This window comes from Candida metapsilosis (assembly GCF_017655625.1).
Source record: "Candida metapsilosis strain BP57 chromosome Unknown scaffold5, whole genome shotgun sequence".
Taxonomy (NCBI): Eukaryota; Fungi; Ascomycota; class Pichiomycetes; order Serinales; family Debaryomycetaceae; genus Lodderomyces; species Lodderomyces metapsilosis.
In genome coordinates, this window is record NW_027138163.1 from 1 (window position 1) to 16,782 (window position 16,782).

Here is a 16,782-nt window from a genome sequence, read left to right on the forward strand (position 1 = left end):
TGGACATCCTAACCTCAATACTTTGGGACATCCTAACCTCAATACTTTGGACATCCTAACCTCAATACTTTGGACATCCTAACCTCAATACCTCAATACTTTGGACATCCTAACCTCAATACTTTGGACATCCTAACCTCAATACTTTGGACATCCTAACCTCAATACTTTGGACATCCTAACCTCAATACTTTGGACATCCTAACCTCAATACTTTGGACATCCTAACCTCAATACTTTGGACATCCTAACCTCAATACTTTGGACATCCTAACCTCAATACTTTGGACATCCTAACCTCAATACTTTGGACATCCTAACCTCAATACTTTGGACATCCTAACCTCAATACTTTGGACATCCTAACCTCAATACTTTGGACATCCTAACCTCAATACTTTGGACATCCTAACCTCAATACTTTGGACATCCTAACCTCAATACTTTGGACATCCTAACCTCAATACTTTGGACATCCTAACCTCAATACTTTGGACATCCTAACCTCAATACTTTGGACATCCTAACCTCAATACTTTGGACATCCTAACCTCAATACTGTCAACTTGTCAACTTGTCTCCTCTCACCTGTCTCCAAATATATCTGTCTCTAAAAATGACTACTATTTCTCCCAATTTTGTTACAAACTGTTCAATACTTGTGTCACTGTATTGAGTGTCAGTCAGTATGTAACTGCATATCAAATGGATACTCTGTTCAATTGTGTAAGCTGTACATTGTCTTGTTCATAGACTGTGTGTCTGTTCTGCTTGTCTAGTATGAAAAGGTCGTGTACTGTTGCCAAAAATGAGTCTCAAATGAAAAGAGTGAAGTAGTATAGACTGTGCAATTAGTAGTAAACGTAGTACTCTAATGTCTCCTCTAGATATAAATATGATATACGATGCTACTAGAGTTGAAAGCTAGTCTTCTGTGTCTAGTAACTCCCCTGCAGTTCCGTCTTTTGTTTCAGAAATCACTATAATGTGTTATCCCTCCTTAGTACTCAACCCACTGTGTCTCTCCTCTCGAGTGTCTCCTTGTCTCCTCCTCTCGGTGTTAATCTGCTTATTCTCGTGTTTAAATCTCCCAACCTCGGCGTGAAAATGGCCCTCTCTCGGCTGTTATTGTCCGTGTGTCACGTGTGTCTTCTCACGTGTGTTGTATTACTACTGTGTGCTTATATGCAGTACTCGAACATCAGCAGTAAAAGCCCCAACGCATTTCACACAATATCGTCTCTGAGAAAGAAAGAAGTAGCTGGGTAGCTTTGAGTAGTGTGTGTGAAGCTACTGTCAACTTGTCAACTTGTCTCCTCTCCTCTGTCTCCAAATATATCTGTCTCTAAAAATGACTACTATTTCTCCCAATTTTGTTACAAACTGTTCAATACTTGTGTCACTGTATTGAGTGTCAGTCAGTATGTAACTGCATATCAAATGAATACTCTGTTCAATTGTGTAAGCTGTACATTGTCTTGTTCATAGACTGTGTGTCTGTTCTGCTTGTCTAGTATGAAAAGGTCGTGTACTGTTGCCAAAAATGAGTCTCAAATGAAAAGAGTGAAGTAGTATAGACTGTGCAATTAGTAGTAAACGTAGTACTCTAATGTCTCCTCTAGATATAAATATGATATACGATGCTACTAGAGTTGAAAGCTAGTCTTCTGTGTCTAGTAACTCCCCTGCAGTTCCGTCTTTTGTTTCAGAAATCACTATAATGTGTTATCCCTCCTTAGTACTCAACCCACTGTGTCTCTCCTCTCGAGTGTCTCCTTGTCTCCTCCTCTCGGTGTTAATCTGCTTATTCTCGTGTTTAAATCTCCCAACCTCGGCGTGAAAATGGCCCTCTCTCGGCTGTTATTGTCCGTGTGTCACGTGTGTCTTCTCACGTGTGTTGTATTACTACTGTGTGCTTATATGCAGTACTCGAACATCAGCAGTAAAAGCCCCAACGCATTTCACACAATATCGTCTCTGAGAAAGAAAGAAGTAGCTGGGTAGCTTTGAGTAGTGTGTGTGAAGCTACTGTCAACTTGTCAACTTGTCTCCTCTCCTCTGTCTCCAAATATATCTGTCTCTAAAAATGACTACTATTTCTCCCAATTTTGTTACAAACTGTTCAATACTTGTGTCACTGTATTGAGTGTCAGTCAGTATGTAACTGCATATCAAATGAATACTCTGTTCAATTGTGTAAGCTGTACATTGTCTTGTTCATAGACTGTGTGTCTGTTCTGCTTGTCTAGTATGAAAAGGTCGTGTACTGTTGCCAAAAATGAGTCTCAAATGAAAAGAGTGAAGTAGTATAGACTGTGCAATTAGTAGTAAACGTAGTACTCTAATGTCTCCTCTAGATATAAATATGATATACGATGCTACTAGAGTTGAAAGCTAGTCATCTGTGTCTAGTTACTCCTCTGTAGTTCTGTCTTTTCTCTCAGAAATCACTATAATGTGTTATCCCTCCTTAGTACTCAACCCACTGTGTCTCTCCTCTCGAGTGTCTCCTTGTCTCCTCCTCTCGGTGTTAATCTGCTTATTCTCGTGTTTAAATCTCCCAACCTCGGCGTGAAAATGGCCCTCTCTCGGCTGTTATTGTCCGTGTGTCACGTGTGTCTTCTCACGTGTGTTGTATTACTACTGTGTGCTTATATGCAGTACTCGAACATCAGCAGTAAAAGCCCCAACGCATTTCACACAATATCGTCTCTGAGAAAGAAAGAAGTGTGTGGGTAGCTTTGAGTAGTGTGTGTGAAGCTACTGTCAACTTGTCAACTTGTCTCCTCTCCTCTGTCTCCAAATATATCTGTCTCTAAGAATGACTACTATTTCTCCCAATTTTGTTACAAACTGTTCAACACTTGTGTCACTGTATTGAGTGTCAGTCAGTATGTAGCTGTATAAGAAATGAATACTCTGCTCAATTGTGTAAGCTTCAAGTTGTCTTGTTCATAGACTGTGTGTCTGTTCTGCTTGTCTAGTATGAAAAGGTCGTGTACTGTTGCCAAAAATGAGTCTCAAATGAAAAGAGTGAAGTAGTATAGACTGTGCAATTAGTAGTAAACGTAGTACTCTAATGTCTCCTCTAGATATAAATATGATATACGATGCTACTAGAGTTGAAAGCTAGTCATCTGTGTCTAGTTACTCCTCTGTAGTTCTGTCTTTTCTCTCAGAAATCACTATAATGTGTTATCCCTCCTTAGTACTCAACCCACTGTGTCTCTCCTCTCGAGTGTCTCCTTGTCTCCTCCTCTCGGTGTTAATCTGCTTATTCTCGTGTTTAAATCTCCCAACCTCGGCGTGAAAATGGCCCTCTCTCGGCTGTTATTGTCCGTGTGTCACGTGTGTCTTCTCACGTGTGTTGTATTACTACTGTGTGCTTATATGCAGTACTCGAACATCAGCAGTAAAAGCCCCAACGCATTTCACACAATATCGTCTCTGAGAAAGAAAGAAGTGTGTGGGTAGCTTTGAGTAGTGTAACTGAAGCTACTGTCAACTTGTCAACTTGTCTCCTCTCCTCTGTCTCCAAATATATCTGTCTTTATAACGTTTCTGTAAATTTTGTTACTGTACACAGCTTGTATTAATCTGTCAAGCTGAAGTAACTGAATCAAATAAAATCAGTACTTTCTCCTTTAGTCTCCCCCTTGTCCTGTCTCCATGTCACCTCTCGTTCCTGTCGTATCACTTGTTCTTCTCACATAACCAACAATGTACTGCTTACGTAATCACCTTACAAGAAAAGCCGCATATTGTCTCAAAAAGGTAATAACTATTGCCCTCCATAACTTACAAACGAGTAACTCTACACGTCCCTTATTAGTAGAGACATGTTTCTTATGTCTGACTTGTAATAATGAAAGCACTGCCGTTACTCTAAATGTCTTCTTTCATCAATTTTCTTTTCAAGTGCTAATTTTTCAAAAAATTCACTCAAAGTTTGCATAAATATAAATGAAAAGTGTTACTGACTACACATTTTCTCTTGAATAATTGAGACAGCTTAATTAACACTACTGGAGTATACTTTACCTGTTATATAGCGTATTTGTTAATGTGTCAGTGTGTACAAAAATCTGTATACTTCATTACTCTCTGTTTCTAGTACTGATTATATAAGCGCTACCATATCGGAAATAAGTATTTTTTCCGCATCGGCTACAAAATTGAACCGAGAATGAACTTCCATTTTAGGAAATTCGCGCGCACTTTTACGAAAGAAAAAAAATCAACAATCTTCAACAATCAAAACCAACACACCAGTAAATACAAACAACTATACACAACAAAAAAAAATTGTTAAACACAACCTATTTTTATATGACTATACTGGCTTGTCTGAGTTCAGAAAAAAATAGTTTCTATAATAATTTAATTTCGTAATCAAATGATGTGTATTAATCTTGTATTACTCTGTTAATGATAGTTTATTACTTGTGTCTTATTGATGTAACAGTAGCTAGTCCATATTTATGCCTCTCTGAATCTCAAAACCAGTTGTCTAGACGAAGTATTGAGAAAAAAGAAAAATCGAGTGCGAAGAAAATAGATTTCATATCCCAATTTTCAAATTAAACACAGTCTATTAACACATATTTGTTAGACAAGTTCCTAGTTATATATATCATTGTAATCTATACACCTGTAGCTAAATATAGACACCATATAAGTCAAGTACGACAAGAACTGGCTGACTTGTTGTGTAGTATTCATTTTCAAGATATCACAGTGTAACAGTACAACTTTGTTAGACAAGTTGCTAGTGTAATATATCATTGTAAACTTGTGAGTCGTATCTACTTACAGACACTATAAGTAGAGTCATATGACTAGTATTGATGCACTTACAATCGCATGTAGTTACGTCTTTAAAATTTGTTTCCGCCAAAATTAAAGTGTTGACAAAAAAAAAATTTCGAGCGCGAAAAAAAAAAAGGCAACAGAAAAACAAAATTATCAGATCTTGATCAGCAGACTAGACACAATACTGCATTCTCTATAGTTTCCGTAAAGATGTATTATCATCTAAGTATGCCCTCCACTTGAATGATCTGATTAACTGGAAGTGTAACTAGGAGTCAATATGACAATACAATTGGTCATGTATTAACGATCATCACATACTTCAAACAGAAGTTTCATTATGCCAAGTGATACAAATATCTGGCTTATATGTGCGTGTCATACTTCTCAATCTACTAGATCATTACTCTAATGTTCATTTACATAAGAATACAGCCCTATGATGATTACAATGCATAGGTAAATTACATCCAAATGCTAAGTGTGAGAGAAAAGCTCTTCTTATGACTGTTATTGGAAGGAGAAGGCCTCGATATATGTCCATTTCTGTCTCAATTACACCTGTCTGACATTGAAATCCGTTTTTGAACCTTACTTTCTACAATTTGCATCCATTGTGGGTCTAAATTTAGGTTCACATTTCTTTTGTATTACACGTGCTCGGCAGTAAAAGTCCGAGAGAAAAATACTTTTTTTTCAACGAGAACAATTTTCAGAAGAAGTGTAAACATTTGATCAATGGAAGAGAAGAAGACATGGAAGTTATCACCTGAACAATCATAAATGCAACCAACTCAACGACCACAAAAGAGTTCACAACAAGCAACTATGCAACATTACTCGAAGAAATAAGACCCTGAAAGTTGATGGAAGTTAGGATGGACACAGTATTGCGGATAGGAATACACACTATAGTGATTTTCGAAAAGAAAGAATCAATGACTGGGTAATCACTGAGCACGAACGACTAGGTGTTTACATTAAATGTTTTGTTCATCTTACTGCTGTCATCCAATGATGTCTTGGTGGAGATTGTTGCCTTCATCATGTCAAGAAACAGCCTAGATGAATCAAATTCAAGATGATACTGTGAATGCAACTCTTAATTTCACCACTGAAAGAGCCCACTTGTGAAAGTTGTTGTCGAATGGCAGCAGTACCTGGTGAATATTCTAAGTTTGCCAAATTGGAACAAGAAGGGACATGCCAAACATTGGATACTACTTGAAATACAGAGATCGCCACTGCTAATGATCATCCACATCGAGCCAAGCACTTAGAGCTACTTGGTTTAACAAAACAATATTGGGAGGAGACTGCCACATTTTGTCAAGTTGATAATCAATAGGAGACGACAAATACATGAAGTGGTAAGAGAATAGAACGAACGCAACTGCAAATTACCCAATAACACTGGTCCAAACAACTTCATAATGCTAGTGGGAATTCAAGAGCAGTACTTTCTTGAGAGTTGGCACATTTTATCAGTTTTGAGAAAAGTTGGATGACTTAGTTCAGAGCTTACTAAAGAATTCAGCATCAAGTACAAAAATAGTATGAGATACACTAGGAAACCTCATGACTTTAATTGGACACAACGTTCAAGCTGGAGGTTTGTCTTTCGAAATAGAAACTGGTGTTACTCCATATAGGCAACAATTGCTAAACTATTTAATTTGAATATATGCTATATACTTCTTATGTCGTGCAACTATAACTTTATTATATACACCCCTTCAAAATTATGCCTCCCTCTGCATTGCACCACTGATTTCCCACTCCTCAAAATACTTTTGGGCAGTTGCATTTGGCAACTTCACGTTAAAATAGCCTTTAAAAGCTTTAGATTTATCCAACTCAACATAAAACAACCTGGGATGAATGCCGATTGATTCCTCTGAAATCTCTTTTATCTTATTATCATGCAAGGCAAGGTACATTAGTTTAGTCGGGCCTGGAAAAGTCAACTTAATCTTCTTAATCAAATTACAGGAAACATCCAACGCTTCGATTGAGCAAGTCTGAAAATCAATACAACCATTGCGAATTCTGTTATCTGCAACATTCAATAAGCGCAACCTCTTCAAGTTGGAAAGCTGAACTGGAAACTCAGTCAAGTTGTTGTGCGACAAGTCAACCTCTTCCAAACAACCTGGTAAATCAACATCAAACTTGGATAAGTTGCAATAGGACAAAATCAAATACTTCAAACACGATCCAAGTCTCAACGTCATATTCTCAAGATTGCATCCCCTGAAGCACAAATACTGCTCAGCTCCGCCACAGTAAGATTCAGGTACCTTTTCACAATACTCAAAGCTCAATGCATCAACATCTGGCAACTTCAAACCTTCAAATTCGGTTCTGTACAACGTCAACTTCTCAAGTCTCTCCACATTGGATAGGTCAATGGTCACAATTCTATTATCCCATAGTTCAACTTGTTTAAAAGTTGAAGGATATTGCACTCCGTCAATTTTAGCGAGTGTACCACGAGGACCATAAAGACCTGTTAATTTCACACTTTTCAAACGCTCTGGAAATTTTACCTCAGAAATTGTAGATGCACGACAGTTAATCCACAATTCATCTATTGAGTCAGGCAATTGTGCAGCTTTCGCATCACCCATAAAGCTCACTAATAAAAGGAGTTGTCTCAACAGATGAAATCTAGAAAGATCCAAAAACCCATCACACGTCATACAGTAGCTTTCCAGTATCTTTAAAGTTTCCAAACCTATAGGAAGCAAGTCCAATAGATCATTTACTTCAAGTGTGCCAACGTAGGATAGTGAAACTTTGAGCACTTTCAACGTTGATGGCAAGTTCATTAACACAGACAAATTTTTGACATCACAAAGTTCTAATGAATAGCAAGGATAAACCTCCAACTGGGAAATCGGGCGTTCAATAAATAGCGACCGCAAGCTGCAACACTCTTCTTTAACGGCCCTGACCAAAAACCCAAAGACATTTTCATCTAGTCTCTTGAGACAATCAATACTAGTGTTTGTATCGGCATACTTTATAATGCTTTTTATTAAAGCCTCATCGATATCCTTCTCATATTCTCCTTGTATCTTTATGTTGCGTGACCCCTCAATAATATTGGACGATTCCACAGTATCTTCACTTAACCAGCCAGAGCAGACAAGTCTGAGCATTTGTACAGTAGGGAGTGAACATACATCATAACCATCTAAAACATTGAACAGAAGTTTCTTCATTTTCGGACAATTGAACGAAGAAACACGGCACAAGTGACTATTAAATACTTCAAGGTTCTTGAATGTAACGCCTCCATCCAATTCCCGAAGCCTCTGGAATTTCATAGTCAACATGACAATCCGATCGCTAATATGTTCAAACAGCTCCATAAACTTGTTCATATCAAGTTTAAACGCGTAGCCAAAGTCCAACTCAAATACTAGTGCCACAGTACCACTTGGTTGTAAGGCCCTTATCAACTCAAGTAAATCAAGAAGGTCAACCATATGACAAAGTCCGTAGGAGATCTTGGATGTGATATGTATCTGCTGCTCAACGCAGTAGGTCTCTGTTAATTCATATTGCTCCTTACTCAATGAATTTGGATCTTGAACTCTCAGATCAGGGTAGCCTTTATTTACTCCGTAATTCCTTGAGGTTTGGCGGTTGTAGCTGAGACCTTTTGTAAGTGTGTGGTGGATGGCATTTTTAATGTTTGGATTGTGCAGCAAAAAGGAACCCTTAAGTAATTGAGTGATCTCCTTGACCTCAACGAAGGAGAAAATGCTCTGCAAAATGTCCAACTGGTACAAGTCAAGTTTGAGTCTCATGGTGATGTATCAGCAAGGGGTGAAAAATCCAAAATATTTCTCAGGGGTAAAAATGCGACACATAAAAGTGGCAAGTCATGTTCAATCGTGAAAGATACATAGTTTATCGCCGGGAGTGATACTAGATGGCTTTTAAAGTTGCAGCGATAATCACCATACTTCTCCTCTGTTACTCTAAATTCATCCCTAAAGAAACCGTTTGATTACTTTGTACTCAAATCATCTGATACTTTGTCCTTCTTGATATGATAATGCAACACCGGAAACTGCTGCTGGGGATAATTCATGTTTCTGCAACGGCATGCAGCTTGGTAGGTCGATTGATCTGGCTCATTGTTGTGAAAATAGAGGACAGTTAAGATTGCATGACTTATAAAGCTTCATTATCGTGAGAAGGAAAAAAATTCTCACGGAGACGCGGAATTTGACAAAATAGTTTATATACAGGATTAAAGCGACGGATAAGTCTCGTATCAAGTAATAGCCATTTCTTCTTCAATATTGGTCTCTGAAAAAAGGCATATACAAGATGGCTGATAAAAAGCACTGTGCTTGAAATAAAAGAGTAACCTTAAAACCCATTCTCCTTGTAGACGCAAAGACAAAGTGCTGTGTGGCATTGACAGTGCGTCGGAAAATGATTTTATTCAAACGCGGATTTAGATTTTTGACATACCGCGCAATATCAACATCATCTCATGATAAATCCAACAACAGCCACACAGACTCATTAGATGCCCATGAGTCTAGAGAAACCCGACACAGCCATCAAAGATGACGTGGAATCTCTCCTAATGGGAGGCGAAAAAGAGTTCCCACCACCACTTCCAGATAGATCACCATACTGTGTTGCCTTCGATGGCCCTCTAGATCCATACCACCCACACAACCACTCGCTCCTTAGGAAATTGTCAAACACATTTGCTGTAGGACTCTCCACCTTTTCCTTGAGTATGGGGTCGGCAATGTTTTCATCTGCAAACAAGGACTTAGAGAAAATATTCCATATTGGTACTTCCGTGGCTGCCCTAGGAACTGCTTTATTCATTATTGGGTTTGCTGCAGGTCCCGTCATTTATGGACCCTCATCAGAAGTGTTTGGAAGGAAACCTATTATGGTCATTTCATCCCTTGCGTATGTTTGTTTTGAGTTTGGAACTGCCACTGCCAAGGATTTGCAAACAATTATGCTTTGCCGATTTTTTGCCGGGTTTTTGGGAAGTGCACCTGTTGTGGTACTGGCAGCAGTAATGGTTGACATCACTAGAGCTAAAACCAGAGGTATTGGAATGGCAATTTTTGGAAGCATGTTGTTTGGTTCTGTTATGATTGCTTCAATAATTGGTGGATTTATTGTCAAGAATCCAAAGTTAGGTTGGCGATGGACATCGTATATGTCAGGGATCATAGGATCCTTAGGGCTAGCTCTTAACGTGTTTGCACTTGAAGAAACCCACCACCCAGTGTTGCTAGCAAGAAAAGCGGAGCTACTTCGAAGAAAGACGGGAAACTGGGGAATCTATGCCCCACATGATGATGTTTCCTTGGACTTGAGAAATATAGTTGTGGACAGGATCTTTAAACCATTGAAGTTGTTATTCACAGAACCTATTGTGTTTCTCCTCAGCCTCTACAATTCATTCGTTTATGGCATACTTTACTCCTTCTTAACCGTTATTCCGTTAATTTTTGAAGGTAGATATGGCTGGTCCAGTGGGGTTGGTGAACTACCTTACATTTCAATGCTACTAGGAGTCCTCTCAGGTACAGCAATCAATGTGTTTTACGAAATTCAAAACAACAAACTCTTAGAGCAAACAGGGACAAAGCCCACGCCAGAGACACGACTACCACCGGTAAAGATAGGTGCAGTGACATTTGTCATTGGCATATTCTGGCTCGGTTGGACTGGTGATTACCCTCAGCATATACATTGGATTGTCCCAGTAATTGGATCATTTTTCATTGGAAATGGATTGATGTTGATATTTTTGCCTACCATGACCTATCTAATCGATTGCTACCTCCCTGTAGCAGCTACAGCCTTAGCTGGTCTTACATTTATTCGATCTGGATTTGGTGCTGCATTCCCTCTTTTCACTACCCAAATGTTTAACAATTTGACAATCAAGTGGGCTTCTACATTGTTGGGGTGTGTGGGTGTATTGATGATTCCAGTACCATTCTTCTTTGCCAAGTACGGAGTTTACGTGCGGAGCAAATCAAAGGAAGCATTGAAATAGATTTATAGAGTATTAAACTGTGGCGACAGCAATTGAATTTTTTTTTTTTTTTTCGGTTGCAAATGGTTTGTGTCATTAGCAATTTTAGACTATAATTGCTGTTTGCCAATGGTATATAAAGGGGAGGTCCATTTCCCACACCTTCATTAATCAAACCCACCACATCATCATGACTGCCACATTAAAACCAAGTACAAAAGTTTACACCTTAAACAACGGAATCAAAATTCCAGCTGTTGGGTTAGGAACCTGGAGAGCCGTTGAAAACAACAGTGGATACAAAGCTGTTGACTTTGCTTTAAAGCACGGATACAGACACATTGATGGAGCAAAACTTTACGAAAACGAGGAACAAGTTGGGAAAGCAATTAGAGATTCAAAAATTCCAAGAGAAGAGATCTTTGTCACAACCAAGTTGTGGAACACTGACCACAAGAATGTCGAAGCCGCTTTGGATGAATCGTTGAAGAACTTGGGTCTTGATTACGTGGATTTGTATTTGATTCATTGGCCACAAAACACGGATCAGGAGGTGGATGACCCATCCAAGTATGAGGATTACGTTGAAACATGGAAGCTGTTGCAAAAGATCTACAAAGAAGGTAAAAAGGTGAAGGCCATTGGTGTTGCTAACTTTACCATCAACAAATTAGAAAAGTTGCTAAATGCTGATGGAGTTGACGTTGTCCCAGCAATCAACCAAGTGGAAACACATCCACTCCTTAACCATGAAAAGTTGATTGACTACTTGAAAAGCAAAAACATCTACTTGACTGCTTACTCACCATTCGGTTCCGACAAAGGCCCTATTTTGGAAAACAAGGTGGTGAAAGAGATTGCCGAAAAGAATGGAGTTGATCCAGGACAGCTTATAGTTTCCTGGTCAGTTCAAAGAGGAACAATTGTTATCCCCAAGTCAGTCACCGAAAAGAGAATATTGTCAAACTTTGAGACATTCACGTTGTCAAAGGAGGACTTCGATGCATTGAATGAGTTAGAGGGCAAAGAGGGGACAAAGAGGTTTAACGACACTCCTTTCAACCATTTTGATGAATAAATAGACTAAATTTCAAAAGTTTGTAGCTTGGCAATGATTTCCAACCAATAGGAGGCAGACCCGTAGACTTTAGCTTAAACCCTAATTGTGCGGTTATTAAAAAAAACACGGCATCAACTCAATCCCGAAAATGACTAGCTTTGAGTCTACGCTGTCGATCGAGGCAGTGCTAAGGAGTCGGGAATTGGTCAAACGATTGCTGGGTGGGATCCACTACTCACTTGTAAGCTGCAACTTTCTCTTGACCTCTCGGTGAAGAATCTTGTGTCTCTTCTTCAGCCGTGTCATTGTTTTCGAAAATCGCACTCCGAAAAAGATCATTTAACCTTTTCTCGGGGTAAAAATCACTTCCGATTTTTTTCTTACATTTAGTCGCAGTATATAATGGGTAATAAATGCCTTTAAGAGTGAGTTTATGTAGAATGGCAAAGCAATGTCTGACTCTAAAGACGACTCGATCGACAATGACAATAAAAGCTTGATGTCCCTGACCATGGGGGCATACGAAGGATTTGATGCAAATGGTGTGCAGAATTTGGCAAGAACATACACGTATGAGGATGCAACATCTGCACAAGGGTTATCAAGATACCTAACCCACTTGTCTCAAGTGCCAGGAGTAAATCCCATTGTTGAGATTGATGATGAGAGACTTGATCCTAATTCTGATAATTTTGATGCCAAATTTTGGGTAAAGAATCAACGAAAATTGTTTGAAAGGGAAAGGGACTACTACAAACCTTCCAGCTTGGGAGTTGCCTATCGCAACTTAAGAGCTCATGGAGTTGCAAATGACACAGATTATCAACCCACCGTGTCCAATGCTCTATGGAAATTGACCACTGAAGCGGTTGGCTTTTTGACAAAGAGTAGCCAACGTCACCAATTTGATATTCTTAAAAGTATGGATGCTATTATGAGACCTGGAGAGCTTACAGTGGTGCTAGGAAGACCAGGTGCTGGTTGCTCAACTTTATTGAAAACTATTGCTGTCAACACGTACGGTTTCCACATTGGTAAAGAGTCAAAGATCACCTATGATGGATTGACACCATCAGAGATTGCAAAACATTTCCGTGGGGATGTCATATACTCTGCTGAAACTGATGTGCACTTTCCTCACTTGCATGTTGGTGACACTTTGAAATTTGCAGCCAGAATGAGAACGCCACAAAACAGAGGAGAGAATGTGGATAGAGAAAAGTATGCCGAGCACATGGCTGATGTTTACATGGCTACATACGGGTTGCTTCACACTAGGTATACCAATGTTGGTAACGATTTTGTCAGGGGTGTTTCAGGCGGAGAAAGAAAGAGAGTGTCAATCGCAGAAGCTTCTTTAAACGGATCCAACATTCAATGCTGGGATAATGCCACCAGAGGTTTGGACTCTGCAACAGCTTTGGAGTTTATCAAAGCATTAAAGACTTCAGCAACAATACTTGAAATCACTCCGTTAATTGCAATCTACCAGTGCTCCCAAGACGCTTATGACTACTTTGACAAGGTAATTGTGTTGTACGAAGGGTATCAAATATTTTTTGGTCGTGCCGATAGGGCCAAAGAATTTTTTGTCAACATGGGATGGGATTGTCCGCAAAGACAAACTACTGCTGATTTCCTTACATCGTTATCCAACCCAGCGGAGAGGAAAGCCCGTCCTGGATTTGAAGATAAAGTACCTCGCACTGCGGAGGAGTTTGAAGCGAGATGGAAAAAGTCTCCAGAATATGCCACCTTAATTAAAGAGATTGATGATTACTTCACCGACTGTGACAAGCTCAACACTAAGCAAAATTTCGAGGATTCGCATATTGCCAAACAGTCCAACCATGTGAGACCAGGATCACTGTATACAGTCTCCTTCTACATGCAAGTCAAGTACCTCATGTATCGTAATTGGCTTTTAACCAAAGGTGAACCGTCTATAACGATATTCACAATAGTTGGCCAATTTGTTATGGGTTTGATCCTTTGTTCAGTGTTTTACAATTTGCAACAAGATACAGCCTCATTTTACTACAGAGGTGCTGCCATGTTCTATGCTGTTTTGTACAATGCTTTCTCCTCACTTTTGGAGATTCTAGCGCTTTTCGAAGCTAGACCAATTATTGAAAAGCATAAAAAGTATGCCCTTTATCGACCATCGGCTGAGGCATTTGCAAGTATAATCACCCAGCTCCCAGTGAAGGTTCTATCATCAATGTCTTTCAACTTTGTTTTCTACTTTATGGTCAACTTTAGACGGTCCCCTGGACGATTCTTTTTCTACTGGTTGATTTGCTTTTGGTGCACCTTGGTTATGTCGCATATGTTCAGATCCATTGGAGCCATGTCCACCTCGATTTCCTCGTCAATGACTCCAGCGACGACACTTTTGTTAGCAATGGTTATCTACACTGGATTTGTCATCCCCACACCCAAAATGCTTGGCTGGTCAAGGTGGATTAACTATATTAACCCCATTGGATATGTGTTTGAGTCGCTTATGTGTAATGAGTTTCATGATCGAGAGTTCAAGTGCACCGAGTTTGTTCCAACCGGCTCAGGATACAACAATTTGCCCGATGCGAATCGAATTTGCTCCACTGTGGGCTCAAAACCAGGGAGCCATATCGTCAACGGATCAGATTACATCAGAGTCGCCTACAGCTACTACAATACACATAAGTGGAGAAACTTTGGTATCACGGTTGGGTTTGCTGTGTTTTTCTTTTTCGTTTATATTGCATTGACTGAGATTAATAAAGGTGCCATGCAAAAGGGTGAAATTGTGTTGTTCCTTAGAAGCTCTTTAAAGAAAATCAAGAGACAGAGGATGGATGAAGAAACAGGAGCAAGTGAGAAAGTCCCCATCGATGAGGAGGCCGAAGAAGGAAAATCTGAACTTTCCAGTAATAACGAGATTTTCTTGTGGAGGGATTTGACATACCAGGTGAAAATCAAAACCGAGGATAGAGTTATTTTAAACCATGTGGATGGGTGGGTGAAGCCTGGTCAGATTACAGCTTTGATGGGGGCATCAGGAGCTGGAAAAACTACCTTGTTAAATTGCTTATCCGAGAGACTTACTACAGGTGTGATAACTGATGGTGTTAGAATGGTAAATGGTCACTCTCTTGATTCATCTTTTCGAAGAAGTATTGGATATGCACAGCAGCAGGATATTCACCTTCCAACATCAACTGTTCGTGAAGCTCTACAATTTTCTGCCTACCTTCGTCAATCAAACAAAATCCCAAAGAGTGAAAAGGATGCATATGTTGACTACATTATTGACTTGTTGGAAATGAGGGCATACGCAGATGCATTGGTTGGAGTTGCAGGAGAGGGGTTAAACGTCGAACAGAGAAAGCGTTTGACTATTGGGGTTGAGTTGGTTGCCAAGCCGAAATTGTTACTATTCCTTGATGAGCCAACGTCAGGCTTGGACTCACAAACGGCATGGGCTATCTGCAAACTCTTAAGAAAATTGGCTGACCACGGGCAGGCAATCTTGTGTACCATCCATCAACCCTCTGCGCTTTTGATGCAGGAATTTGATCGTTTGTTGTTTTTACAAAAAGGAGGACAAACGGTGTACTTTGGTGACTTGGGCGAGAACTTTGAAACTTTAATCTCCTACTTTGAGAGAAATGGCGCTGATCCATGTCCCAAGGAAGCCAGCCCAGCTGACTGGATGTTGCAAGTGGTGGGTGCTGCTCCAGGATCGCATGCAAAATATGATTACTTTGAAATTTGGAAAAATTCTAAAGAGTATGCTCAAGTTCAAAAGGAATTGGACACCATGGTGGATGAGTTGTCTAAACTTCCTCGTGATAATGATCCTGAAACCCAATTCAGGTACGCAGCTCCAATTTGGAAACAATATCTCATAGCTACAAGACGGACAATGGTGCAAAACTGGAGATCACCAGGATTCATCTATGCAAAATTCATCTTAGTCATCCTGGCCTCATTGTTTAATGGATTTTCCTTTTTCAAAGCTGACAAGTCCATACAAGGCTTACAAAATCAAATGTTTTCAGTATTCCTTTTCTTTGTCCCATTCAACACCCTTATTGAGCAATTACTTCCACAATATGTCAAGCAAAGAGAAGTTTATGAAGTTAGAGAGGCTCCTTCAAGAACATTTAACTGGTTTGCTTTCATTATGGCGCAACTTACGGCCGAATTTCCCCCACAGATTTTAGTGGGTACGTTGGCGTACTTTTGCTGGTATTATCCTATTGGTTTATACGCGAATGCAGAGCCCACACACGCAGTAAAGGAGCGTGGCGCATTGATGTGGTTGTTTATCAATTCATTCTTTGTCTACACAAGCACAATGGGTCTCATGTGTATCTCATTTCTCGAGTTGGCCGACAATGCAGCAAATTTAGCCACAATCTTATTCACAATGTGCTTGAACTTCTGTGGTGTCCTCAAACCCGGAGATAAGCTTCCACGTTTTTGGATATTCATGTATCGAGCCAATCCTTTCACTTACATGGTGCAAGGAATTTTGGCCACTGCGTTGGCGAATTCCAAAGTTGTGTGCAGCAAGGCAGAGTTGTTGGATTTGAATCCGCCTGAAGGATATTCATGCCGTGCGTTTTTGCAACCGTATGTTGACTCTACTGGTGGATATATATTAGACAAAGACGGTTGCCAATTATGCCCAATGAGTTCCACAAATACATTTTTGGATTCCATTAATGCTAGTTACAGTGAGAGATGGAGAAATTTCGGTTTGGTTATTGTATTCATTGCAATCAACATTGTTCTTACTGGATTTTTCTACTGGTTGGCAAGAGTTCCCAAGGGGGATCGTCAAAAAGTTAAAAAGAGTTAATATCTGTGTATACTAAAT

At 39.6% G+C, this 16,782-nt stretch overlaps 4 protein-coding genes across 4 annotated transcripts; 3 read left to right on the forward strand and 1 right to left on the reverse strand. All coding sequences in view use genetic code 12, as the record gives it.

Annotated features, from left to right (window-relative positions):
* Nucleotides 1-6,554: 6,554 nt before the first annotated feature.
* On the reverse strand, nucleotides 6,555-8,630 carry I9W82_003744 (leucine-rich repeat domain-containing protein; the record flags this gene model as incomplete). The annotated part of the gene is made up of 1 exon (XM_067692742.1): nucleotides 6,555-8,630. One exon carries the CDS (start codon nucleotides 8,628-8,630, stop codon nucleotides 6,555-6,557), a length of 2,076 nt encoding a protein of 691 aa, XP_067547333.1.
* Nucleotides 8,631-9,364: 734 nt separating this feature from the next.
* Nucleotides 9,365-10,873, forward strand: I9W82_003745 (MFS transporter; the record flags this gene model as incomplete). Its single annotated transcript, XM_067692743.1, has 1 exon — nucleotides 9,365-10,873. One exon carries the CDS (start codon nucleotides 9,365-9,367, stop codon nucleotides 10,871-10,873), a length of 1,509 nt encoding a protein of 502 aa, XP_067547334.1.
* A 169-nt stretch (nucleotides 10,874-11,042) lies between these two features.
* On the forward strand, nucleotides 11,043-11,930 carry I9W82_003746 (GCY1; the record flags this gene model as incomplete). The annotated part of the gene is made up of 1 exon (XM_067692744.1): nucleotides 11,043-11,930. One exon carries the CDS (start codon nucleotides 11,043-11,045, stop codon nucleotides 11,928-11,930), a length of 888 nt encoding a protein of 295 aa, XP_067547335.1.
* A 433-nt stretch (nucleotides 11,931-12,363) lies between these two features.
* Nucleotides 12,364-16,764, forward strand: I9W82_003747 (pleiotropic drug resistance family ABC transporter; the record flags this gene model as incomplete). The annotated part of the gene is made up of 1 exon (XM_067692745.1): nucleotides 12,364-16,764. The coding sequence occupies one exon, from the start codon at nucleotides 12,364-12,366 to the stop codon at nucleotides 16,762-16,764; it is 4,401 nt and encodes a 1,466-aa protein (XP_067547336.1).
* Between the last annotated feature and the right edge of the window lie 18 nt (nucleotides 16,765-16,782).